The following is a 27,406-nucleotide window of genomic DNA, read 5'->3' as shown; positions in this document are numbered from 1 at the left end:
GCAGGTTCACCTAGAGCAAGTTGCACAGGATCATGTCCAGATAGGTTTTGAATATCTCCAGAGAAAGAGACTCCACAGCCTCACTGGGCAGGCCATTCCAGTGCTCTGTCATCCTCAAAGGACAGAAGATTTTCCTCATACTCAGCTGGAATGTCCTGCTTTTCAGTCTGTGCCCATTGCCCTTTATCCTGTTGCTGAGCACCACCGTAAAGAGCCTGTCCCAGTGTAATTGTATCATCTGGCAGCGAGTAATCATGCAAACACTAACTGTTAGAAACGTATTCCTTCAGCTGGCTGTGTTGAGTAGTTTTGCTCTACATTTATTTTTCAGACACTGTTACTGGGTTAAATTCAACTCTATATGCCACCTCCAGTTTCTCTGAAGAGTTTTACATGTGGGATGTGAACACGCTTTATACCATAGGAAGACACATGTCAAAACACAAATGTTAACTAATTAACTCACACAGAGGGTTTAGCTTTCTGTACAATGATTAATTCAGCTGCTGCTTTTGTCCCAGTCACAGCAGATTTTTTAAAATGAATATCCTCTGTACATTACTTCTTTTAAATTGTGCTTCATTCTCAGATTTTGGGGAAGCACAGGGAAAAAAGCCACAGCATACATACAAAGCAAGACACTGCATTCTTTAGTATTGAATATAACACATCTTACTACATACTTTGGAGATGAATAAAGATGAACTATTTAGGGGTGAAACAACCTTAGCAAGTGACACACAGAATCCCTAACTTCCGTGGAGAGTTACTTTGCCCAGTTCCAAAGGGTTCAGAAAATGGTCATCACCTGCAGGATGTGTGTGTGGGAAAAGGTGGAAGCAATCCATGTGTCATCTGTATCCTGCTTAATTCTTGCTGTAGACATTTTGTGAGCTTTGTCATGAGCTCAGTTGTGCCCTGCTGGCCACCATGGGCAGAAAAGCCAAATTCCATTAAAGACAAAGTGCAAGCATTTATCTGTTTCACACAATTCCCAACTAATAGTGAAACACCAAAACAAAGTATTTTGGTTGATAGGGAATGTGCAGGTTTTTTACCTCCTCCCATACAGATCTGTCTGTCACCAGCTCTGTATTTGTCACCCGGTTTGGAAGCAGCCAAGGAATCTGAAAATCAGAGGCCCATGCTGTTTGATATTTGCAAGAGGATTGCTCAGCAGATCATATTGTGCGCTTTCCTGAAAATTCAGGCTTGAAGAAGATGCAGCATCTTTACCCCCAGCAATCACAGGCTTGTACCTCAATTGCTTAGCGGGTCAGGTATAAAAGTTTGAAGCAGCTTAACCTGTAGCAGAATCACTTGGGTAGCTGAGTGTCACGGCTTGCTGCTGGGGTGGGCTGTCACCTTCCCTGACATCTGCTTGTCCCCTTGCAGGAGAGTACTGCGAGGTGAACGCGCGGTCCGGCCGCTGCGCCCCGGGGGTGTGCAAGAACGGAGGAACCTGCGTCAACCTGCTCATCGGGGGCTTCAAGTGCGAGTGTCCCCCCGGCGAGTACGAGCGGCCCTACTGTGAGATGACCACCAGGAGCTTCCCCCCTCAGTCCTTCATCACCTTCAAGGGGCTGCGGCAGCGCTTCCACTTCACTGTGTCCCTCATGTAAGTCCAGTGGGGAAGGGTTGTGTGGCTGATGGCTCCTAGCTGAGCTTGGGACTGTTTGCTACGTTCTGTTACCCACCAAAGACCTACCCCTGAAGGTCACTGCGGGGATTTCTGACAGTGGCTCCTGTGAGCAGGGCTCAGGCATGTTGTTTGAAAGTATTTGATTTTCTGCCCTGCCGTGGATGTTTCTGAGTTGATGACTCAAGACCTTCCCTGCTGTAACACAGGGTGATGGAGTGGGGAGAAGGGACAGCAGGACCTCTCTGGCCACCCATCAGCAGCCTTCAGCCTCAGAAGTGCTAGGGTGGATGTTGGGTTTCACACTTTACTAATTGGGCCTTTGGCTTCCTGACCTTCAGCCCAGCTTCAGAACCAATCCATTTGTGCTCCTTGTTTCAGAGCACTGCTCCCATCTCCTCTTTCCCCACCTGTGAGAGGACCTGGGCATTTCAGGCCATGGCTGAGCACAGTCTGGTCCTCCTCAGGTTCTTTCTTTCCAGTGGTTCCCAGCCTTGGGCTTGGGAGAACCCCAAGGTTGATCCATTCCTCGCCTTGCTCCTTCTGGCCTTCACACCCAGGTTGTGCTTCTGGTCCCATCCCCTATCCCAGGCACGAGTAGCCTTATCCTCATCCCATCTGCCCCAACATCCCTGTGTTGGAGAGTCTTCTTCTGGGCTGTCAATTTTCCCCTGGGGATGCTCAGGTAGGCAAGGAGGAGTGATAATAGCAGCCACAGTCATGGGCAAGGGCTCTCCCTCATCTGGGAAAAACCCCTCTTCTGGAGAAGACTTCCTGGGTCAGGCATGGGGCTTGCTTGGTGTGGAGCAAGAGCCCCAGGTGCACACATGCCTCTTCTCCAGGGAGGGGCTGAGTTTGTAGCTTTCCCATGGTTTAGCTGGTCAGAATTGATTTTGGTTTTACCTCGCAGCTGACTGTGAGTAAACAACACAAAATGTGCTAGTCCTGACCCCAAAGAGCGGGGCTGGGGATTTTCAAATAGGTATTACAGCAGCTGCAAGGACAGACCTGTTTGTGTGTCTGTCCAGACAAAGTGCTCAGGGAGGACACCTTCAGGCTCATGTCCTCTCCAGCACCCAGCCATTACCTGGTGTTTATCTGTCAGGAGCCAGGTCACTTTTTTACAGAATGTTTTTCAGTACTGAAAACTTTAGCATACTTTACTTTCCTGAACTAAGATCCCAGAGGGACTCTCCATGTACTGCTTCTGCTAATATAAGTAAGTAATGCCCATCCCTGTGAATGTTCAAGGCCAGGCTGGATGGGACTTGGAGCAACCTTGTCTAGTGGAAGGTGTCCCTGCTCGTGGTAGGGGAGTTGGAACTAGATGGTCTTTATGGTCCCTTCCCAACTCAAACCACTCTATCATTTTATGATTCTACTATTTTATCTTTCATCTGTCTTGGCTAAAGTCAAAATTTTATGGCATCTTGACAGTTTGGTTAAATCAGAAAGCACAGACATGGTTTGCACACAAGCCAAGGTGAGGGAGAGTGGTGCCTGTGAGGATTGCTTTAGAGCATCAGGTCTAAGTACACGGAAAAACTGAGGAGCAAAAGGCTCTGTTGGATTTTTCAGTTTTGTCAGACCTACAGTGAGAGCAAACAAAGGAGCGGTCTGGGCTGGCTGCCAGCATGAATTGCCTGCACTACCCTTGACTTGTCCCCTCAGCCATGAGGTGTCATTTTTCAGGCTTTTGGGAAGAGAGCTTTGACATTTAGGTGCTTCAAGTTAAAATGACTCAAATGGTCTGTGTAGGGGTTATTGAGAAACAGCAAAGTACTGCACAAAGGTAGTGCTTACACCAGGGTTTTTTCACCATCTTTAGAACCACAGTGGTATATTTAGTCATGATCTAAATACTACTTAGTCCACTCAGCATGACTATAAGTCTGGGCCATCATGAGGTTCATCCCATACTGTCTGGAATGGTGACACATTTAGCTTTTCATACCTGAAGTTCACTTTTATTTGCACTAGCTATTTCTTTGGCTTTTATTGTCCTTCAGTGGAGGAGGAATACATTATGTGAGGATCAGCGAGAATTAGCAGTTTGACTGCTAATGATGATGATTTGCCATTACATACTTTGTGATTTGGGAGCATTCGTAAAATCCCAAGGTGTCCAGCTTCCCTCAGCCTCAAGTGACTCATGACCCACTCCTAGCAAAGAGGAGGATATTTTCGTTGTCCGGTCTCATAACTAAAATGTGATGGGTTTTTTAAAGTATTTAGCCTACTGACCACGCATGTCTTTCTGCTCCCAACATTATATGTCTTCCTTGCTTAATTCCAACGCTTACTACTCCTTCACTCCAAGAGACACTGTTGTTAGTGGAGAGGTTTTCTCATTATTTATGCAAAATTCTCTGAGAAAGAGAGTATTTTGTTTCCTATGTCATGAAATGAAACATATCACTTCTATTAAAAACCAGTATTTTTTTCCCCAGCTGTTGGATGATAACCAGACTAGTTCAAAAGCAGTAGAGGTTTTACAATGCATGTGATGAAAAGTTGCTTTTGAATAGTGGTGAAGAATGGAAATGATCATAGAGTAAAAGAATATAAAAAATGGCTTAATAATGTAATAGTTTAATAAATAATGGTTTCATACTTAAAATTATGGTAAGAAATTGTAAGAATATGAGAAAATATATTCAAACAGAATTAAGCATCCTGTTGTTGCTAATCAAACTAGATCTTCCTGCCCACTGAAGAAGCATCACTGGTATTATTCCCATTTATTTTGCTCATACATATTCTGGATAGATATGATCAAAATATTTGGCTGAAGTAGTTATCCATGAAAAAACAGTCTTGGGAAACGTTTTACGGCAACTGTATTCCTTTGTATGAAATGTTTGATGGTGAAAAGTGAAAACTAAATCCATGTTTTTATAATATTGATATATTCAGTGGTATTGTTGCCTTTTACTTGTATTATCCTATATTATGATAAACAAAGTTAGAAATAAACATGTATATCAAAACTGCTTAAAAGTAATCAAAATATTAATTTATATTTTGATGGACTATAATGCATATTCTTTGAAATTTGTATTTTACAGGAAGTATCAAAATTGTGAGTTCTGTTTTTTGAACCAGAACAATTCATTATCCTTCAAAAATATTAAAAAATATATTAAAAAATTTCCCATTTCATGTAGCTCAAATTCTGAATGGTCTCTACTCAGTGTGATCCACAACATACATGTCTGACAAACAACTTCTAGTAAAAATATTCTTTGTCTTTGAAACTTTTCATTTCAAATACCAGCCCTGATATTCTAAAACTGCTTCATTCACATTCTCTGAATGCAGGTTTTGTTGCATCACATGAGAGTCTTGCTAGTGGGCGTGACACGACAGGCACAAGAGTAATTTCTTACGTCTGTGGAAGACCGTTTTCATTAGCTGTGTTCAGCATTTCATTCATTTGTAGGAAAAGTGGGTTAATTTAAATCAGGCATATTTCCTGATGTTCAAGATACAAAATCAGACAAAATTGCCATTGGGAAATGCAAGAAATTCCCATGGTTTCTCTCTTTTTCTCTCTTTATCTAATATTAATCTTTGTAAAAATGTTTATGTAAAGTGTAATTTTTTTTTTGCATTTCTGAGTAGATGAAAGCTGTGTGCAACTCTCCAGAGATACAAGGATTCAAGTAAAATTATAAAATACTCACAACAAACAGAAATTTGCAAAAAATGTTCTGTGCTGACAAGAAAAGCAAACGAGGCTATTTTAAAAGTGGGGTTGCCCCTTTTTCAGCAAGAAAGGTGTGATACATCCCATATTAGTAGCACAAGCAAAATAAATCCAAAATGCACCCATTGGTGCTGATTTAGTGGAATCACGTGTTTATTTTCCTTCCTCCAATTGACTGACCTGTTGATTGACTAACCCTGATTTTCTACATGGCATTATTAAAGTAACTGTTATCTTTCTTTCCCCTTACCTCCCCATCAGGCTTTTTTAATCAGTTGATGACTGTCCTAGGACCCTGTAGCATTTAGACAGCAAGCAGGCAGCAAGAATCCCCCCTTTGATGTGAAAATGCTTTCTAGCTGCCAGACTTTGCAGAGTGTAGTAAGTGCTACTGTTTGGTGAGTGTCAGATACTGCTGTTGCATCTTGTGTCTGCCTAATTTTAGCCCTCGTGAGGGTCAGCAGATCTCTGCAGAGTAGATTTCTGTAATTTCCATCTGCTTGCCTAGTTTATTGTGAAAGAGTAGATTTATCCTCTGGCTGACTCCTCAATTTTACAATTTTCTGTCTGAAGATTGATTCAAAGGCTTGTTTTCCTGCTAAACACAATGCTGTCTTTCTTCTGGGTGACTTGACCATCAGTCTGTAATCCATAAGCTGTTAAGTACCAGCTAACCCCATATCTCTGTGTTCTAGGTTTGCAACCAGGGAGAGGAATGCTCTCCTCCTCTACAATGGGCGTTTCAACGAGAAGCACGACTTCATTGCCTTGGAGATCATTGAGGAGCAGATCCAGCTCACCTTCTCTGCAGGTGAGGTCTCACTTGAGTCAAGCATTTCTGCTTGAGGTCAGGAGATCCTCTCAAGCCATTTGGAAATGCACTTCAGTGATTTTATATGGCTATTTGCTGCCTCATTAATTTACTGGCTGACATTGCACAGTAAACAACTGATGCCGGGTGTACTCCAGATTGTAGCGGTTTGTGGTGATTACACTCACGGTCGTAGGCAGGATCTTGTCAACATACTCGTTATAAAAGCCAGAGTTTATGACTACTATAAAAGATTGGCACTAGCCTGAATGTTGGCCCACAAGCCAATGTTTGTTTAAATGAGACTTCGTGTTATCACACTGTGATAAATGTTGCGTGTTTACACATTTTTACACGACACCATCAGAGGAACGTAGGTGCATAAATGTTACCTAAAAAATCCATGCAAGCCAAAGGAAAAGCTGACAGAAATTAAAACTCCCTGCCATTCATGAAGGATTGGGGAGGAGCAGTGCTGTCACTAGAATGCATTTCTGCACCGGAGAAACACCTCCTCTTAGAAGAAGCCATAAACAATGACAAATTTAGGAGAACTTAGCTGCCCACACATTGCTACAGTGGGCCAGGAAAAAACAAGTGGCGGCTTTGGCATTTGCTTGCTTTCTGCACTGGGATTAAGCCAGTGTCTTCTGGTGCTTGGAGAAGAAGAGAGGAGAAGGAGGGCTGACAAGCAAAGTTCAGGCAGCACACATGCCATGAAGCAGATCTGTGCATTCAGTGACGAGGCTTTGGTGACTTTACGAAATTTCAGAAGTGCAGACAACCTCAGGTTGTTACAGGTTTAATGTATTTTTCCGTTGAGACAAAAAAAAAGTGTCTGGGAATGGCTGTTGTCCTGTAAGCCCAGTGGAGTTATGTGTAGGTCAAGTGAGATGTTTGTGCCTCTGTATTGGGCATGTAATTCAGGTGACAATCCTGCTATTTCCCATTTTCCATATTCAGGATAGACATGTGGGCTCAAGTCAACTCCTGGTTTATTTTTGTGGAAAGTGAGACATTGCAAGCAGTAAAGCCACAGAAGCAGAAGCACAGCCCACACTGGTGTTGCATATTCATCACCAGGGAAGCCCCTCAGACCCCACAGTAAATCCTGTGTGACCCCATTGATTTACCAGCGATGCTTAAGTGCATATCTGGGCCCTTTGGCTTGAAGATATCCGGTTACATTTCCCCTTTATTACCTCAAAGTTTTTCAAATTAGATTTTAAGGCAGGTTTCTGAATGGATTAATGTAATGAAATAACATGCTGCAGTCAGAGAAATGTACTTTCTTCTGTAGCTCTGCACCGCCTGTCTAAACTTGAATCAAATTGCTTGGAAGGTACCCTGAGGATGAATGGGAAAAAATAAATTCTGCTTGCATTTATATGCGTTTAAATGTGAAAGAACTCCTTTAAGATACATGAAACTAAATTTAGATTTGCACTGCTGCACCTGAGAGCAGGTCTAGTCCTGCATATTACAAATGGTATTTTCTTTGGAAGGAGAAGGGTTTATGTTTTATAGTTTTAAGTGGCTTTTAACGAACAGTACAAGTTTTGGATACCTGATCTCACTGTTTTACCTGTCGCAACAGCTTTTTCACAGAAAGCAAAGCAAAAGGATTGCAGAACAACGATCTTCCTTTTGCAGACACTTGATAGCTGAATAAAAAGCCCAATTATTAGTACAGATTTTATCACTAAATGATAAAAACCATCACAGCAGGATGTCATACATGCTAAGCTGAAATATGTGTTGTCTAAATAACAGAAATATATGGGATGGGAGTTAAAGGAGAGTAGGAGGCACAGGAATAATACTTCACTTAGGTATTTATTGCAAATAGAGAGTTAAAAACACATTTTAAGATCAACAATACTATGAGCTTTGCTACCTTACAGGGGGGAGTTACTTTTCCTGTGGTTATTATTATTTAGTAGAATTTTCCAACCGTTAAAAAAAAACCAACAAAATACCCAACAAAAAAAAGCAAGAGAAAGAAAAAAAAAACGTAAAAAGTGAGCAATGCCTTCTCTGTGCCAGGCCTATTATGTACCTTCAACATGAATGTTTGTTTTGCTGCTACCACGAAACAGATATGCCTGGTTACTGAGCTGGTTCTGCTGACTCAGTCCTGGCTTAAAAGCTTCAGCTTTCCAATTGCAATGGTAAAGTCTTGCTTTCAAATTTAAATACTGAAAGGCTGCCAATAATTTCATTAATCAATGGTAAAATTTTTCTGGTACTGAGGTTACCATGGGTTTTATACTAGGATACTTTTGGATTTCACTTTCTCAGCTCTAACAAGGAGCAGGCTTCCCTTCCCTGACAAAATATCCCATCACAATAACTCATCATACTAAAAAAACCTGAAAGGGTGCTTCAGGCAAAAATGCAGAAAAATTCGTATGCATTCTTTCCTCAACTGATCACTTCAGCAATAGCTGTATCTATCCAATCCATCCATGCTTTGCAGAAGCATGATAAAAAAATAACATAATTCACCGAAATGTGCCAGAAGCTGGTTTTTGTGCACCAGAGTAACTCCTTGAACCTGGGGATATTTATTGTCTTGCAGGACAAAACCCACATTCCTCCCTGATGAAGCAAGGTGGCTGCATCCTGTGCCTGATGAGAGTCTCTCTGTGTTTCTTGCAGTGATGGTGACTCATTTTTGCCTTCTGCCTGTTTTTGCAGGGGAGACAACCACTACAGTGGCACCGTTCATCGTGGGAGGGGTCAGCGATGGGCAGTGGCACTCGGTTCAGGTGCAGTACTACAATAAGGTAAGACTAATTGTGTTGGTGATAACCCTACTATTTATAAAGCAATAGAGGTGTGGGTCATCTAGCTCTGACCTGACATATGCATGCGACCTGAATTTTATTTATTTAACCAGGCACTTTGGTACAGCTCTGCACAAATGCTACTGGTTTTGCTTACCTTGTGTGGAACAAAAATTCTCTCATAGGGCTTTTGAGTTTAGACCCAGGAAGGCAAAACCAGATGCAGTGCATCCTTTTCAGAACTACACCTAGGGAAACCTTTAGGTACTTGGAACTATTTTCATTTTCAGTTTTTTAAACTGTTATAAGTGTCAGTGTATCTAAACCGTTGGATTCACTTCTATCTTTTTAAAGAATTGTGCTATGCAGGAGCCTTCAGCATAATAACTACCAACCAAATCCTTCCCTGTAGCTGTCTTTTCTTGTGTCAAATGACAAGTTTAACTTGCACTAGGTTCTCTGGTTTGGAAAATATTATTAAATGGTTCACAACTTTCAATAATAAAGCACTGTCTTACTAAGTAATTTTTTGTCTGCAATATAAAAAGATACTCAAGAGAAATGCAAAAAGCATCGCTGTATGCAGTCCATGGCACTCAGAGGTGGTTCTGGGGTCCCTGTCCTTCAGCTGCACACTTGGTCACTGTCACTTGGTCACAGGGTCAGTCTGACTGAACTGAAAGGATTGCAGGCTCTCTTTTCATCAGCCATTTCGTGATGAACCAGAAAGCAGGCTTTTAGAGTGTACAGTGTCACTATTTACAGGTAGATGTCAGAGATCTGCTATAAACCATAACAAAAATTAGAGAACTCATTTAGTGACTGAGAAGCATTGCTTTTAAGTCTGACATGATAGCATTATGGGGGATCACATAAGGAAATAGAGAAGCATTGTTGGCTGTTAAAAAGGAAACAGGATACTGGTGTAGGAAGCTGAATGGAAGATGAAGGATTAATATGATCAGCAAGTTCTTTATTTCCCAGTGCTACATCCTTTCATCACAGTTTGTGTGGCAGTTTGAATGGGAGGATTAACATTTTATTTTGACTCCTAGATAGAGTCTCCTAGCCTAAAGGTATTTTATTGAGGCAATGAAAAGCTTTTTATTAGTATTTTATATTTTTAATATAAAATTTAAAACTTAATTAAGTCTTGTACTTAATATAGGCGATATACTCTCTGCTATCTGTAGCCCAGAGAAATAGAAGCAAAACTTGGTGTGCTGCCATGGACACATCTGTGGGCACTGTGAAGCTCTTCCTCAGTTTCCATGTGTGCATATTTCTTAGAGGATCACTTAGCAGAGTGAACAGCACTTGCTGAGGCAGTGGAGGGACACTCCAGCTTTCAGGCTCCTGGGCACAGCTGCAGGAGAGCTGCTGGAGCAGCTCACTGAAGTGCCACTGAGCAGATAAGGGGCCCAAGCAGCAGAAGGACACTCTTTAAAAGGCAAAGAGATCTGACACAGATGTTAAAAATAACCCCCTGCCTCATTTTCAGGACTTGCTGCGGTTCAAGCAGACTGGTAGCTGAGCCATGTTAGCAGCTGGTGTTTTCTCATTGTTAACACGTGTGTCCTGTCATCATTTTCTTCTTCTGCCCCAGTTTTTTGAAGTGAAATGAGCCAGTCTCCACTGAACAGGAGGAAATTCAGGGCAGAGGGGGGAGGAGAGGGAAACACCAGGAAACACTGCTGACTTCACTGCCTTTGCCACTTGTGTGACATGAAAGTGATGAAAAGCAGGGTCACTGTGTGGAGAGCAGCACTGTGCCCTTTGCTGTCCGTGTGAGAGACCGAGGTCATCACCTTCCCCTTAGCAGTATTTATTGCAGAATGGTTAAATTTGGGCTGGAGGGGGGAGCTCACAGTATTGAGTTTATGTCCCAGGTAGGATATGCTCACCAGTATGTATTCAGCCTGCTCTCAGGACTTCCCAGCATGTCTGAGAATTGCATGTGTTGCACCATCTCTCCAGCAGTGAAAGAGGGAGTGGTGCTGCAGGGCAGTGACAGCTGGAGGCATCTCTGCAGCTGTGCCTGCCAGGCTACCCTCACACCCTGCCCCGGGGGTAAGCCTTCACCTGGGCTGGTATTTGTAAAGCAGCTTCTTGGCTACTTCATGTTTTAGCAAAGCTGGAAGTTCCTGCGAGGAGGTTGAAAAGACAGGGATAATTTAGGGATTTGAGTTGTGCCAAGATAAATTGGGATGCCGTGTCCAAACTTGACACAGTTGAGATGTTTGAATAACAGAGTACCAAAACTCATAAGTTTCCTTAAATTATACATGCATATTATTTTGCAGGTACTGCATCCTTCCACTCTTTCCAAAATCCTACCGCAGGGTCAGTTCATCATCCCAAGGCCACACAGTTGCTTTGTTCTGCTCAGACACTGGCGCAAGCTTTCTGAGGAGGCACAGCTCCCCTGAGCTGTCTCCGTCCTCCCTGTCTCTGGCTCATGTTTGATCCTCACCTCCAGCCCCTTCTGGACTCTCCCCCCTCCTGTCTGCCTCTGTCTCTTTCTGGCATTTTGCAGCAGGACCCCATCCCTGCCAGCAAGGCCACAGGGGCTACCTCCACCAGCATCCCCGAGGGGCTCCTTGCCCCTTTTTCCATTCTGCTGTTTGCCTGGGGAGCTTCTGGCCTTTGCTCCTTTTTAGACATCTCTTGCCGATGTTGTCCATGGGAAATGCATAATTATCCCAGATACCCATAGAGATCCAATTTATTGATTTGTCTGTCTTGCATTAAAAAGCTTTAGCAGCGGCTATTTTCTTAGCACACATATCCTGTTGATGTGCAAAGTCACTCTGTGCAAAGACAGTTTGCTAATAACCATAGTGAAACAAGAAGCAACTGTAGAAATGACTCCTGTAAATTATTTTCTGTACTTAGCTCAGAAGTGATGTGCTTAGTAATGTTTTTCTTTAGTGTCATTGAAAAATGATGGTTTAGAATTAAGTGCATATCATGAAGATCCCCTGCCCCTTGGGGCCAAACACTGGAGCCTCATCAGTAAAAGTTAAGTCCAGAGCCAGCTTTGCTCGACTCTGTTTGCAGAAAGGCATCAAACCATTTCTCTGTCAGCTAAAGTATTTGATGCTTTCTTACCAATTCTGGTATGTGCCAGCACTGTAAAACATTGCAGTAAGGAAACAGATTGTATCCGAGGAAGGGAAGAAATGTCATTTTATTTACTGTGTACTGATGGAAATGGATGCTTGGTTTCAGTGGAAGTGCCTGAGGGAAGCACATGGAACTTGTACTAAGTGTTGGCACTGTATTGAATTTCTGGAAAGAAAAACATCAAGGGAGAGGAATTAGAAGTTATAAGAGAGCAGAGGTGAACTAGGAGTGTTTTATAACCATTATCTAGTTTCAGTTATATATTAGAAGTTTGTCAGCTTCCCAGTAGCAAAGTATCAGTTTACCTGTTACTTGTCGTTATAGATGTTTGCTGACAGCTGGGGGAAGATAGGGAGGAAAGCTACTCGCTGACTCTGATAGCACAAACACATTATTTAGCAGGGTCCTGATCTTGCAACCAATAAAATCAATGATATTAAATTAAAGGTAACCCTTGAGTGACCTGCCTTCTCAAGAGGTATATATATTTGATAAGAAATATAAAGAAAATGGAATTAAAAAAATTATTTTGGAAGGAAAGGTGGAAGGAGGGGGAAGATTTCAGCCTGGTACATAAAACTGATAAAAAATAGTAGAAACAGCCTGCTGCTTGTTCACAGTACAGCTGTTGTAAGGGGCAGCAGCAATGTCAGCTTCCCTATTTGCCTTGGCACTATACTTCCTTTCCACATGATGTGAATATAATCAGCCTCTGATGGAGTTTGGTCCTCATCCTTTCGCTCTCCTAAGCCTGCCAGCATGAGTGACAGTCACTAGGTTTGGCCATGCTGATACTTGTTTGGAATAGGAGCAAACCCGTGTTTGATGGTAATGATGCTCAATACCAATGTCATCACATGAACTGTCTGGTATTCATTGCAGGTACAGGATCATATATCATTGTAGGTAGTACAGTGGGACAGTGGACTTTACTGAGCCCAGCAGTGAGTGGTGTTTCTACTTAAGTGAAAACTTCAAGCCACTTTCCCAAACTCCTGATAGAAACACAGTTTTGTTCAGAATTTCAGATATACCATCGAACTTATGTTAATATTCTACCTGACTCATTACCTCAGGGTAGGATTCATCTTTTGGCACAACATAAAAATGTTTTGTGTATGGACATGTTCCTTTAATTATAGAGGACATGTACCTGTATACTTGTATTTATATGCTTTTTATATTGTGTGTTGCTTATATATATATACAGCATCAAAGTTGCTTAAGGATGTTACTGTTTTGTAGGCAGAAGGTCCTGCATCTCTTTAAGGAGGGAGCACAGGATAATTTAACCTCAATGACAGAAAACCTGAGAAGATCATATAGAAACAAGCTATCACTGAGTGCAGTAATTCTGGGGGATAGGATGAACAAAACCCTGAATGACTCATAGAATGACTCACAAAAGTAACTACTGTAAGACCAGAGAGTGTGTGTGGTGGGATTCACTTTCATGGTCAGGAGATGTAAAACAATGGGTGCCTGGGAGAGTGTCTCCACTGTACTGGTCGCTTGTGCCTGCAGTCTCCTAGGATGAGCTATTTTTCCATAACTGTGATGGGGTTTCATTTAATATCTGATAATCAATAGTAAACTGCTATCTTTCACTCCCTCCCTGAATGTCTTAGACTGAGGAGTGCCATGGTTTTTGTTTCAAATACTTGGCTGTCTTGGGAGTAGCCCACCCCTTCAGAGTTAGTAGGGACCTGCTGATTCTCATGCCTGTGTGCTTCCCACCCGGCAGAACCCAGACCTGTATTTAGTCTGAAGACAACTGCTGGAGAAAACAGGCAAATTCTTCAGTTAGAGATAAACTTGAAAGAAGTGAGAGCTGCTTAGGGTTGATCTTTGGTGTGTTGTGAATTCAAAGAACAGGAGGTGTGTTGCTCTCCATCAGACTCACATATGAATTCAAAAATCTCCTGCCTGTGGTAAGTGATAGTTTCTCTTGAGTTAACTGGCCTTCATCTGAGGCAAGCTGCAGCTTGAATATCACTGAAGACTGAGCTAATACTGTAGAGATTTAGGTCTCAGCCCACTCATGCACTAGGATTTGCCAGTACCTTCCCATCTCATGGAGGTTTTATCCCTCATCCACTGGCTGAAAGCTGTTTCCAGGTGCCAGAACACCCTGTGTTTCAGTGCCAAGTCCTGCACTGTGTTTTATTTTCCATACCTGGGGTGGGTGCTGCAGCTCTCCCCTTGTGCTTGCTCAGCGAGTGAGTGAGTGGGTGGGAAGGCAGCTTTCTCCCTCTCCTGTGGGTTCTTCAGCCAAAGCTGATCCTGGAGGGTTATTTACCCATGGCTCTACAGCTGTGCTGTGGCGCCAGCAGCGCAGACTTATTTTTTGAAGTCTGCATCCACAAATCCTCCATACTGTGGATCACTAGTAGGGCCCACGGACTGTTGATGCCAGCAGTTCTGGGCTACCACCACCACCTCCGTATCTGGGACACCTCGGTGAGCCCCATTAGTTCATGCCATCTGCATGGCAGCTCTCCAGCTCTGTTGCACAGAGCTTGTGTGCCTTGCTGTGCCTCTTCATGTGCAATTTTTGTCATGCCCAAGTGTACTGGGTTTGGCTGGCGTAAAGTTAACTTGCTTCACAGTAGCTAATATGGGCTGTGTTCTGGATTTGTCCTGAAAGCAGTATTGGTAACACAGGGACGTTTGAGTTGCTGAGCAGGGCTTACACAGAGTCAAGGCCTTTTCCACTCCTCAGACTGCCCCACCAGTGAGGACACTGGGTGTGCACCAGGAGCTGGGAGGGGACACAGCCAGGACAGCTGACCAGAGGGGTACCCCATACCATATGATTGAAGGGAAGAAGAAATGGGGATTGTTCACAGTGATGACATTTGTCTTCCCAAGTCACCATTAGACAAGATGGAGCCCTCCTTTCCTGAGGATGACTTAATGCCTTCCTGCCCATGGGAAATGGTGAATGAATTCCTTGTTTCACTTTGCATATGTGCACAGCCTTTGCTTTACCTATTAAAGTGTCTTTATCTCAAGCCACAAGTTTTCTCACTTTTACCCTTCTGATTCTGTCCCCCATCCTATTGTGGGGAAAGAGAGCAAGCAGCTGTGTGGGGCTTAGCTGCCTGCTGGGGTTAAATGATGATACTAAGCAAGCAATAAGCACTTTACAATAGGCCTGATGTTCAGCAGATTCAGGTTAAAGACTTTCTATCATGGACTTCCTATAATTCCTCTGTAAGGAGGAAACACCTTGAGATAAAAAATGCAATGTTTATCTGGCAAGCTTGGGTATGTAAAGGGAAGATTATTTGGTTTGGGGTTTGCTGAGTTTTTGCATTTCTGGGGAACTGAGGATGTGTCCCCCCATTTTCTAAATAAAGTAGAAAAAATCAGCCAGTTGCAAAGTACAGGCCTGTAAAACGCCTCTGTTTCTTATGTCTTTACATGTGTTATGTCTGCCACTCGTTGGCGGAATTATCTTTAGGATTATCTTTACAGCAAATCTCTAACATTCATCACTGCCTTTGTTTTACTAGAGCCTCTGTTTTGATTCTGGGAGCCTGTGCCACACAACTGCCTAACAGTGGCCAGAGGCAGAGCGCTGCTGAACAATTTGATGTGAACAGAAAACTTCTCTTTTAAAAACTCAGGTCCACTGCTGTTCTCCTACCCAGAAGCCAACTGGGACCAAGTTTCATGCAGCCATCAGTAATGGGTGTGGGTGACACAGTCATACCCCAAAAATCAAGATCTACAGGGCTGTTTGCTGGTGTAGTCATGAGCAACTGGAAACTTGGTGGCCACTTGCAATCCCCTGCTGTGGGCAGGCAGGATGTGCCTTTTAATCCAAAGGCATAAGCACGAGTAGCACAGGCAGTTGGGGACAGTGGGAGTAGTGCAGGTCTGTGTTGGAGGGGTTAATATAGCAATTTGTTTTGAATAGGGTGGGATGAGTGCAGCAACCTCTGACGTTCTGCTGCAGAGACAAGCACAGACCCTGCTGGCTCCAGCACATGTGTACGAGGTGCCTGTGGAGCTGCCAGATAGGTTATCTCATTTCCTTATGAAAACACCGACCCTCTCTGATGATGGCAGATTTGCCTGTTATGGAAATATATTCTGTATTTACAACTCACTGTTGGTTTTGCCACTTTGCCTTGGAAGGAAAAAAAAAATAGGTGGCAAATATCAACATTGTAGTGAAACTCAGATTGTGACAATTGTGCCAAAAGACACGGATGGTGCTGGTTGCCACTTTCTTTCCTTTAAACGGAACCAATTCTTGTTAGAAGTTCTGGGTTCTCAGCACCCTGTTGCACCAGGACCAGCAGGCAGCATCACGCAGTGGCTCAGCACAGGCTTCCCTGTGCCACCCCACTCCCACCTCAAGTGGGAGCATTCCAGCACAAACCCCTTGTTTGCTCAGCCCTTGGTGTCCCTGCTGAGCCTGCCAAGGAGGCTGCCAGCGCTGCGGGTGATTTATGAGGCAGGCACATGCCTGTAGCTGAATAGGGATTGCCAGCCCCTTGGAGAAAAGCCACATAGCTGCCACCAGCTAGGCATAACTTTAGTCATTGGACCCTGGGTGAAAGACAGTGCCCTCACAGTATTCAGGACACCACCCAGTATCGTTTACTTCTTAATCTGAACAGTCAGGAAAAGTGGTTGGCAATTAAATTCCTAGATAGGTATTAGGTATTACCCCTTATGCTGAGGAGTACCTCTCACACGAGAGCAGGGTTGCCCAGCTGAGTACTGAGTTTTGTAACTTGGTTGGAAACGACAGACCCCAACAGATGTCAGGTAACCAGAAAATCAGTTACTAAAAAAGATTGGGTATGACTTATGCAAATGTCTACCACTGGTGACATCTGAGCAAAAGTAATTGTGATCTTAGGGAGAATTTATGAAGTTAATCCTCATGGTGGCTTCCAGACTAATTTGTTAAGGGATTGAGGGAGATTTTCTGAATAAACAATGCAGTTGTTGAAGATTATGGTAATGCCACTGTTGATCAGATGTGGGAACTGCCAGAGTATGGATTTTGCTGGCTCAGGTTGACTTGCTGTGTTTACAGCCTCTGTGATCAACACAGACCTGCTCCAGCATTGTTTGGCATAGTCTGATAAAGAAAAATGCATTAATGGTAATTGCCATGTCAAGCAAACAGCGGAGGTGGAGAGGTACTGGATATACTGAAATTGTTTTCCAAGTAGGAGCAACCTACTTTTCTGGGCATGTTTTTTCCAGGAAGAAATAGAATTTTGTGGCATTTCAAAACCTAAATTCATAATACTTCTAAGAAATGCCAATATAGCTTTTTAAGGCTCTCTTAAGTGTGCAAAGCAGAAGACATGTTAAAATGTAGTGCTTCCTCTTAAAATAAACCACATATTCTTATTTAAGATTTAACCATATTTCTTCCAATTTTATCATTTCCTGATCACCCATCTTATTGTGAATTGTTTAATAGTGGAATATACAGCAGGGTCTAGAGGTCAGTGGTGATACATCAAGGAGGAGGTTGTGAACAGTGCTAACTTCCAGCAGAGCTTGGATGGTGCACTCTACCAGATCATCAATTTGTGCTGGATGCCTTTCCTTCTATGGCATTTTCATGGGATCAAAAGTTCTGCCATGGCTTATGCACAGGGAAGCTTGCAGGACACCAAAACCACGGGGAACATAACCACAGTCAATTCATTAGCTCAAGTTTTTGAGGACTTGGCTGTACTTACCCACATAACTGGAGGGCCTCTTCTTCACAGAGAAAGTTACCAGGGTTTCTTCAGCTTTACAAGGAAAAAAAAAAAGCATTTCAAGTGTAAAAACCACTTTCTTTTCTAGCCACAACCAAAATTTTAAAGCAGCATCTGCTGAGACATTACTTGTCAACTCAAGAGGGTAAGGAAGTTTGACTGGATTACCAAGGTGGTTAGCCAGAAGCAGGTTATGATATGTTTTCACAGCTTTCTTACAAGAACAGAAGTTGCTGTATCAGCAGATTATTGTGCTTTTTGGTGGGTAGGCTTGTACACTGGTGAAAAATGTGGTAGGTAGTGCTGGAGGCACATGGTACAGTATGAGGGAAGTTGTAGTATGCATTTGTATTACTTATCTGTACTATGTATTTTTGGTGCTACTGAGCGTGGCCATTTTAAAAAAATGTAGCAATTAAAATTACAAGCAGGTAGAGGAAGGAAAGAAATTAGATTTTTCATTACTGAACATATTCAGCATTTTACATTTAAAGTTCAGAATGTTGTTCTAGCCAAACACATAAAATATGTTCTTCATGTTTGAATGCAAAAGATGTCATTTCCCCCATGCTCAGAACTCAATTTTTAAAATGCCATGACGAAAGGTAATGTCAGAAAAAATAGTTCAGTTTATGAGTCATTTCCTGGCGTTCTGGCTCACTGTTCAGATGCTCACATCCTTGCTGAGGTCAAATTCATCCTTTTCCACCCAAATCCAGAGGATCATCAATGGAAGTCCTACTCTAGGTAGGGCCATAGATTTGCTTTATAGAAACTGAAGCTTGACAGATTGTTATTAGAAATAGTATACCTGCCCACAATTTTGATGGTCTCACTATGTCTTGAAATCTTTAAATCACATCAGTATTTCCCTTTCTAAAGGAAAATTTTTGCCTGGGTGCAAGCTGTGTTATTGAGCAGGACTCTCTGGGTGATGTTCTGTGGTTGTATAAAGCCAAAGACTGTTTAAATGAGAGCATGAGTCACATCCATCCAAAAAATGTGACAGTATCCTGTGAAAACCCGCCTTGAGCTCCAGCCTGCAGTATTGCAGGTGGAAAGCCTAGAGCCAGGAGAACAGAAATGTTGCTGTACATTTGCCCTGCTCTTACACACTTCCATAGCATCTACCCCTCCCTCAGTGGGACTTTGGTCTGCCCTATGGCAACCATTTACATTCCTAACATCTCCTGAAAAGCACTGGAGGGCTGCCTGGCTAATATTTACTTTTTCTTGCTCTTTCTGGTTGTGGAGCCGTTGCAGGTGTTAGTGGTGTACGAGGTGGGGGGTGGGCAGCTGATCTGCCCTTGCAGAACAGGCACATGTGAGCCTGGACTTTAAAAGCCCCTCCCTGCAATTCCACCGGTATTTCTTCATGTGGATTTCAATTAGTAGTAATTGTTTTTGTTGGTGTTTTGTTTGCTTTTTTTTTTCTGGTAGAGGGTAAGTGCGAAGTGATTGATATCTGGGAAAGGAAATCAGGATTTGGCTGTGGAGCGACATTCCATTGTCTTGACACAAAATAACAAATAACTCACCTCTAAATCTGTGTCTCGGGAAATTAAAGTGTAAAGCAGTGAAAGTCACTTGGAGGTCATTGAGATGTAAAGTGTGACCTGCTCCCCAGCACTGAGTAGCTCAGCTCTCAGTGACAGCTTTGAGAAATCTCTCTGGTGACTGGGGAAGAGAGGGAAAGCGTGTACCCTGTGCCTGGCTTGTTCTCTCCCCCGCCTGCTTTTGGAACTGTTGCTCTCACAGAGTTTGCAAACACCACCTGAAAACACTGGTCGTTGTGGTGGTGATTTTATATGCAAACACAAACAGTAACTTTTGAGAAAACATCCTCACAGTAAGGGACCATATTGTGGCAAAACCAACCAGAGTCCCTGCTCTTTTGGAAGCCTCATCTTTGGCAAGGCTGCTCAATACTTCCTCTTCTCATGTCACCTGGGTTTTAAAGGCGTAACTTGTGTGCCCATCTAGGTCTGTGCCCACCTCACACCTGAGCTGGGTGTCAGCTGTGTGGCTTTTCCTCCTGCTGTGGGGCTCTCAGGTCATCCCAGGGAACCTGGCAGCCAGTGATGCTCTTTGAGCCCAGTTTGCTCAAGCCATCTGACACCTCTGCGCTGCAAAAGTCCGAACACATTTAGTGGCAGCTCCCAAAAGGGTGATTTTTCAGCTTCTCCTGAAGGCTAAGGAGGTGTAAGGGACCTCCATGAGGTCTGGCAGAATCTGCATGGCCCTTGGCTCATCCTAAGGCCCAGAGGACAGTGCTGGAAGGTTGTGTTGTGCAGCCCAGCTTGGCAAGGCCTTGCACAAAACCAGCTGAGTCATTGAAATGGCACCTCAGGAATTTGGTGCGAGTTCTTTGAAGTGCACTGTTATCTCCATTTAATCATGTAGTAAATTACAGGAGCTCACTGATTTGCAGTAACTTTTCAGGCATTTTGTATCTGTCTGTGTAGTTAGAGGAAGCAGCACTTTGCAATTACATGACCTTGCAGGAGTCTGTGTGTGCCAGGAGACCCTCACAAAGATCCAGCCATGGGGGCAAGGAGGGAGCCCAGAGAAAAGTGTGGGATTCCTGGATTTTGTAGGCTGAAATGTGATTCCATTACCCATACTAAGCAGCAGTTTGCTTGGCAAGGTGTCACCAGGGATTTGTCTGGTAAGGAGTTAGTTGCTGTGCAATTAGTGTCAATTAGCTATTTCTTGGACTATGACAGCAACAACATTCTCATCCTGGATGCAAAAGTGTGTTGTAGAATATACAATATTTATATAAAGCCAAAAATATTTGAGAATGGTACTTTGGCAGGTAGATAGGGACAAATGGCAAAAGGACAAGGGTTTGCTGAACTGGCAGAAGACAGCAGGTGAAGGAGAACAAGGCTTCCAGCATCCTTCATGTGTTCTTCTTTCCCAGTTTTCCAAAGGTGCTGGAGAACATCCTTGTTGGTGGAAAGAGAGGGAAGCAGCAAAATAGGCAGGAAAAGGGTTCAGAGGGCTGGAGAGATCAGGGAGAAGGGACATCAGCCACAGGGGCAGATCAGAGGGAGGAGAGGGCTGTAGAAGGAGGACAAGGGCACCCACAGCAGCAGGGCACTGTGGTGAGTGCTGTCTCCCAAATGGAAATCTGAATGTTGTCTTGAGGAGAAAGAATGGTCTCTTGACAGCCAAAATCAGTCTGTCTCGCTGTGTCACTGATTCAGCGTCAAAGAGCTGAGAAGCATCTTGGAATACCCTTTTGAGGATAAAATTTCCATTTGCAGACAAGGAAAACTCATTCTGCCCATCAGCACTACAGCAGCCCTTGGCAAAATTAGTCAAAACTAAGAATATACCCTTTGCAGTAGCTGGATGGTACTTGTGAAGATGCCAGTCACGCTGTAGAGGCAAGGAGCATATCTGGATGCCATGCCTGTGTGACCATGGCTTTTCACAGCCCTGCTGTGCCATTGCCACGTGTTGTGATAGGAGGGGCTGCTCCCCATCTCTGCCCCAGCACTGGAAGAGCAGCAGCAATTCGGGCAGTGCCATTCACTGGTGCCTGGTCTCATAGCTGTGCTGAAAGCCTCCTGCTTTGAATATCAAAGTTTAGCCTCTGGATGCAGCCCTAAAGGAGATAACAAATCAGGCCAGTAAAACTCGCTTGACTTTGTGGGCCAGCCCAGATCCTGATGATTGGTGTTGCAGGGCGTTTCTCTAGGAAAAGGAACTGGTCTGGTGGCTTTTCAGGATTTGCTTTTTTGACTCACTGATGGGAAGCTCTTTGGTTTTCCTTTTCACTGTCACAGACTCTCATGTTTCTGTACAGACTTGAGCCAAATTTGTATAAAGAAATGCCATTAAAATATTCAGTGAATAAAGGGGATACATACATCAAAGGAGTAAGGGGGTTATGTGAAATGGCTTGTTCTGCCTTTCCCTGGTGACTAATCAGGATCCGTTTTTCACACCGCCTTTTTTAAAAGTGCTCTGGAAATCTGTGAGGGAAAACTCTAGAAAACAAAGATTAACGTTAGTAGTTTCTGTAATCTGGCCTAATTTGGAGTTTCCTGATTGATCAGAGTGGTCTGCAAGTCCATGCTAAGCTCCTCCGGCATTTCCTAGTCTCTCCCCAAGGGACTGCAAGGCAGTGTCCTTTCCCCGTTTATTTTTTCCTGTTTATTTATTTATTTTCCTTGCGGGGGGCCGGGCTCGGGCAGCTTGTCCAGGGAGGCCGCCGCCGCCGTGGGCCCTTAATGAGCTTTTTGACCACTGAAGCAGCACAGCATCGCCTGGGAATCGCAGGGGTTCCTCCCTTCCCCGCATCGGAGAGCGGAGCAGAGGCCGGCGGGTTAACGAAGCAGCCGGGGCGGCTGGCGGGAAGCCTAATGAGCGCCAGGGAGCCGGGCAGGGGGGACCCCGGCGGCGGCCAGAGCCCCAGCAGCAGCCTCCAGCAGGACCCGATGCCAGCTGCTCCATTTTTCCCATTATTACTGTAGCTGGAAGCGTTAGAAAGCAAACAGCCCCAAAGGGTATGCATGTGAGGCATTTTCCAACCAGCACTTTTGGGGGCGGTGGGGTCTGAACCGGCACGTTAACAATGCAGAGCAGAGTATTAAAAAAAATAACTAGGAAACAGATTCTTTTTAACCTTTAACCACTCCAAACAGCCAATAAATCATTAGCTACTGATTAACAAAAACAGAAGGGTAACTTACTGTCTGGTAAGCAAACTCTTGGAATCACTGAAAGGCTGGCACTGACTTCAGGATGGCTTTTCTTCTTACACATTTGCACTTTTGAATAAGACAAACAAGCCAAGCTGTGAATATTAAGCTATTCCATGCAAAGTGTTTTGCTAAAAGACTGACTTTTCTAAATTAGGTAGATTTTTAATGTGTACAGTGGGCTGAGCAAATGCAGAATTTACAATATGCAACATTCTACCTAACCCCCAAGAAAACAGGTGTCCTCCTGGTGCCAAGTGTAACGAGGTAGGTTGTATCTCATGTCCAAGCAATACTGGTTTGTATTCTCTAAGTCTTGACCATACTTACAGTCTGCTGCTGAATCATCTCCTCAGCACCTTCAAAAGACTCAATGAGGTGGCTAAAGCAGGCGGAAGACCTCCTGGCCAAGGTTCTGGCCGGGGAGCACAGCTTTCAGTCTGAGCTCAGGGAATATCCATTGTGTTGGAACACTCTCCGATGGCTAACTAAAACCACTCTCCCTCTTTCCATCTGTGAGAAAAGTGGCAAGTTTTTATCTAAGAATGGAAGTTGGAAAAAAGTTTTCTGGTAGAGGAAATGTTTGTGAGACCCCTGGAAAAGACTGTTATTTTGCAGATTAACTAATAAAAGGGTGAGATCCAGGAAGCTGAGTGTCACCACTGCTGCTGATTGACTAAACAAACATTTGAACTTTGTAGTATTACTGTTTTATGTACAGACACTATGTGGTCTGGTTTAGTTTAAAATAAGTCTGCCAAAGATTGGACTACTTGCTTAAACCTGTCCAACAATTTTGCATCCTGACTTTTGGAAACAGTAGGACATATGATGTAAAAATACAACGGTTAAGTGCTTAGGACAAGGGTTCCCGTTGTCTGTTGATCTGTATGTCTTTTCCATTCACTGTGCATCATTACACCAGCTGTGTCTTTAATAAGTAACTGTGTGGGCTCTCGCAGTTTAAATATTTACCTTAACATAATAGAGAATCCAAATGAAACTGAGATACATGAGAATATACATGTCTGATGTTTTAAGTGGAATCAGAGTGGATTTGTGCAGTAGATTTGCAAACTATAAACAGATGTGTTTTGATGACTTTCTCTCCTCTATCTGGTCTCCATTTATAAAAAATAAGTTCACAGATTAAGCTTCTCAGGATTTTTCACCTGGGAGAATCTATGTGTCTTTCTTGCTGTTAAATTTATGGGGAGAAGTCCAAACACTGTTCTGTAATTGGGTTTCTCAAAAATCAGATTTGGCATCACTAGTACATACCTCCACAATGGCGTTCTCTCACTGCTACCTGAGAAAGTCACTACAGGTGGCCAAAGGGAGTTCCACATCCCCTTGCAGCTTGAGGAGGTGGCTCCTCCAGGTCACTGCTGAGGACAGTAGGTGAGCCTCACTGTTATCTCTGCTATGGTCAGAAAGGGAGTGACAGTTTTCAAAAGACATCCTAGGAGACTGTCATTGCTGTTGTCACGTTTTGCCTGTGACTCTTCTCTGGGCAAGGGTTAATGTCATGGGTTAGACATGAGATTGGAGATTGTCACTTGTAGATCAGAACTGTTCTTCTTCATGAAAGTTCTGTGAGGTAAAGTTAAGTTTCGTTACATCATTTACAATTTTAGGTACTAATTGCTGTCATTTGAGGAACATGAACATGGTTCATCTTGGTTTACAGCTAGATAAAAAGGTAGGGAATGTATGCTGTCACATGTGGATCCTGAGACAGGGCTGCTTCTTTTTTTTCTCCAAGTGGCCCTATATGTGACTATAACAAGAAATCATAAAACTCAGTATAGCAAACAAAATTTTTAATTTCATTATGGCTTGCACAGAATGTTTGAAGAATCACTATGTGATGGTGATAAAACTACAACACCCAGGACTGCTTTTTCTTCCTTTTCATTTGAGTCCAGGAATAATCTACTTCTTTCATAGTTTGTTTAAGGGAAACCAAGTTCTCTCTCTGGCACTGTTTGGTACCTCTCCTTGCTACTCAATTTTACAGCATGTGGTCTTTGAAATTTGAATCCCAGCTTCTTTCTGGAGAAGCACTAACTGAAAAGGCAGCCTTTAGGGTTAGGCAGCGAAAGGTAAATTTTCAGCTCCATGAGCAGGAACTCAGTTACATGACTTGCATTACTATTAATGGGGGTCATGCTGGTAAATTCCTGTACACCACATTGCACATTTACTCATGAGTGCAGAATTGGCACAGCTAATGAAACTTGCCTTTCGGGTAGCATGTGTTTCAGGAGATGGGTCTGACAGGCAGAAAGGACTGCTAAGTACCCAGATGAAAGTCTGGCTTTTAACTCTTTGAACATATTTCCAGAAAATAATAGTGTGAATTAATGCTGGTTAGTGTTAGCTGTTCCAACTGTTAAGGATCAGTCTTGCTCCAGTGGGATTTCATCAAGGCAAAGATCATGCCTGAAATGTAAATATGTGTGCTGTTGTTTAGTGCTAATGATTCACCTTCTGGTGCATTTTCAAAGCACTATTTACTGTTACTTATTTTCTTTCAAACATAGACCAATCCTAAGCTAACACCAGCTTTTATAAACATAAACAAATTACAGGGTTTTTTATAATTTCACCCCTGTTGCTTTCCCAAAGATGATCCCTCCTGTGGCTGAGGATCACCTGGTGATTACCAGCCTGCTTTACTCATGGACATCTTACTCCTCTTTATTCTTGTACCGTGTCCATTGCAGTGGTAGCAGCTTATTTCCAAAACCCTTCCCCAGCCTTTACTTTGCTAGGCTAAATGTATCAAGTCCATTTGCCTGTTTGATATGGTAAGCTTGACATTGCTCAGGCTGCTGTTCTGTGCACCTGCTGTAGTTGGAGGGTATTTTTAGTAAATGAAAACAAAGTTGCCCAAACATTCTATCCTGTTCAGAGTAATGAAACTTCCCTCATATGCATCTGTGCAACAGCCCAGTGTTGTATTGCCTTTTTAATCTCACCATGGTTCCTAATTGTTTTGTAGATAATTAGTAAGGGGTTTTTATTATTTTTCATCATTTAGTGCAGGTGGTCTCAGAGTCTGCAATAGGAATTCTTGGCATTAGATCCCAAGTTTCATGTTGTGGGACTAATTCTCTTTCGTGCACGCAATTATTCAAAATGATTTTTTTTAAATGCATGATACTCTAAATGTCCTTTGCATCACCAGTAACCTATATTTAACATTAATCAAAATATTTAATGAATAAAATCTGTTCCATGATTCATTGCTGAAGGACCTCCTGACTTGGGCTTTCTCTGATAAAGTCTATTATTTATTTCACATTATTTCACTTCTAGAGTATTCCCTGTGTTAGCTGTTGAGAAGATGAGTACTGTGTCGTATTTGCCACATATTTTCAGTCCCTGTCCCATTAAATCGCTCAGAAAAGCTCTTTCCTTTCCCAGTATATTCTTTCATTTTGGGAAAAGCCTGTCAAATTCTGTCAAATGAGCCTTTTAACATGGTCAGAAAACCACCTTGTGTCTGAGCTGAGTATGGTTTGAACTGCCAATAGATTGCTTTTCATTCACTGGAATATTCCCTTTCTTCTTCATGGTTTTGTGTGGTCATCAGAGCCAAAGAGATTCCAGAGATCTGTACTGCAATGAACAGTCAACATCTAGAGAAACACTTTTCAGTTTCTATGTTAAATAAAGGTAGAAAAAAATCAATTTGCTACTGCAGTTAGTGACTGTGAAGGAGCAGCTGCAAACTGCTGAGTCTCATCAGGTTGCAATCGTGATTAACATTGGGCAGATCCCCCCTGCTGTGAGAATAAATACCCTGCCTTTGTCAAGGCTCCCATGTAAGAAACAATAGATTATTTCAGTGAAGCACAAGAACATAAATGTTAATCGAATCATTCCTCCAAATGAATAGAAGTAGCACCCAGAATGTAAACATTTTAATTTTGGAAGGGAAGGTCTTTCTGTCAGTTGGTTAGTTTTCTATGTATTTTTTCATTTACTTTGAAAAGCTGCTCACTAACATTGCCATAATTTCATACAATAACATTTTCAGCACTGCATATGTATGCTTCCTGTCTTTCCAAGCTAGGCAGTGGCAAAGTCCAGGGAGTATCGGAAAAAATAAAGTCACTCAAGAGAGGTCAAAACCTTATACTGAATAACTGCCAAACTATGTGATCACATTAGTTCTTGGTAGAGGAAATGGAAAATACTTCCCAACTGGAATTGACACCAGGAAACATAATTTTAAAATGTTTTTTATACATTGGGATTATTACCCTTAAAAATAAATCTGTCTCTATACAGATGTTGAAAGTGGTTGTAAGTATTTTAATAAGTTTATGTGCGTGTAAGTGAAACAGAAAGAAGTAATTTATCCCCTTACTGCTTCCTTGTTTGCTGTACAAATAAGGAATTACAGAATGCAGTCGAGCAGTACATGTTTTAAAGCAAGTGTACAGCAAGCTACAGATGCCCAACCATCTTCATTTTCATATGGTTACAACTATTGTTGGTTAACGCATCATATAAATGTGTTTTGACTTTCAGTGTGTCTGGTCAGATCCTGCTGACTTCATTCCTGTGGGGTGTCCTTTTGCAAAGCCAGTAGAGTTCAGCTCATTGCTTCTCTTGTACCCCAGAGATCTTGCACCTGTGGTAGATGAAGACCCCTTGGCTCTATATGAACACTAAACATGGAAACAGTTTTCTTACAAGATTTGCTAGTTCTTCACTGAGGCTGCTATGCTGCTGTTTATACATGCACCCTTTTTTAACAGTCTCAATGTACTTCTCCATTGGGCAAATATGTCGCTTGAGTTTCTGCACAGCAAACATCATCTCCTGTCAGTCACTCTGGGATGTATCTCATCAGTTACAA

The 27,406-nt window shown here is 42.8% G+C and overlaps 1 protein-coding gene and 1 long non-coding RNA gene across 7 annotated transcripts in view; one reads left to right on the top strand and one right to left on the bottom strand.

The window, feature by feature from the left end:
• Positions 1-27,406, top strand: part of CELSR1 (cadherin EGF LAG seven-pass G-type receptor 1) — a 163,465-nt gene that overhangs the window by 85,695 nt on the left and 50,364 nt on the right. For all 6 annotated transcript variants that reach the window (XM_085041436.1, XM_085041420.1, XM_085041426.1 and 3 more), the window contains exons 3-5: positions 1,396-1,618; positions 6,044-6,159; positions 8,860-8,948. In XM_085041436.1, the coding sequence (XP_084897562.1) occupies positions 1,396-1,618; positions 6,044-6,159; positions 8,860-8,948 (428 nt within the window). The remainder of the gene's footprint in view (positions 1-1,395; positions 1,619-6,043; positions 6,160-8,859; positions 8,949-27,406) is intronic.
• On the bottom strand, positions 11,557-23,194 carry LOC146443228 (uncharacterized). Its single transcript, XR_014846442.1, has 3 exons — positions 22,861-23,194; positions 17,795-17,848; positions 11,557-12,239 (listed from the first exon to the last, which is right to left on the bottom strand). It is a non-coding gene; the product is annotated as an uncharacterized LOC146443228 (long non-coding RNA).

The sequence above is a fragment of the Lichenostomus cassidix genome, chromosome 1Aa (assembly GCF_008360975.1).
Source record: "Lichenostomus cassidix isolate B80296 chromosome 1Aa, HeHo_3.0, whole genome shotgun sequence".
In the NCBI taxonomy this organism is placed as follows: domain Eukaryota; kingdom Metazoa; phylum Chordata; class Aves; order Passeriformes; family Meliphagidae; genus Lichenostomus; species Lichenostomus cassidix.
Note: the sequence above shows the minus strand (reverse complement) of the source record. Positions and strands in the feature narration are given on the sequence as shown.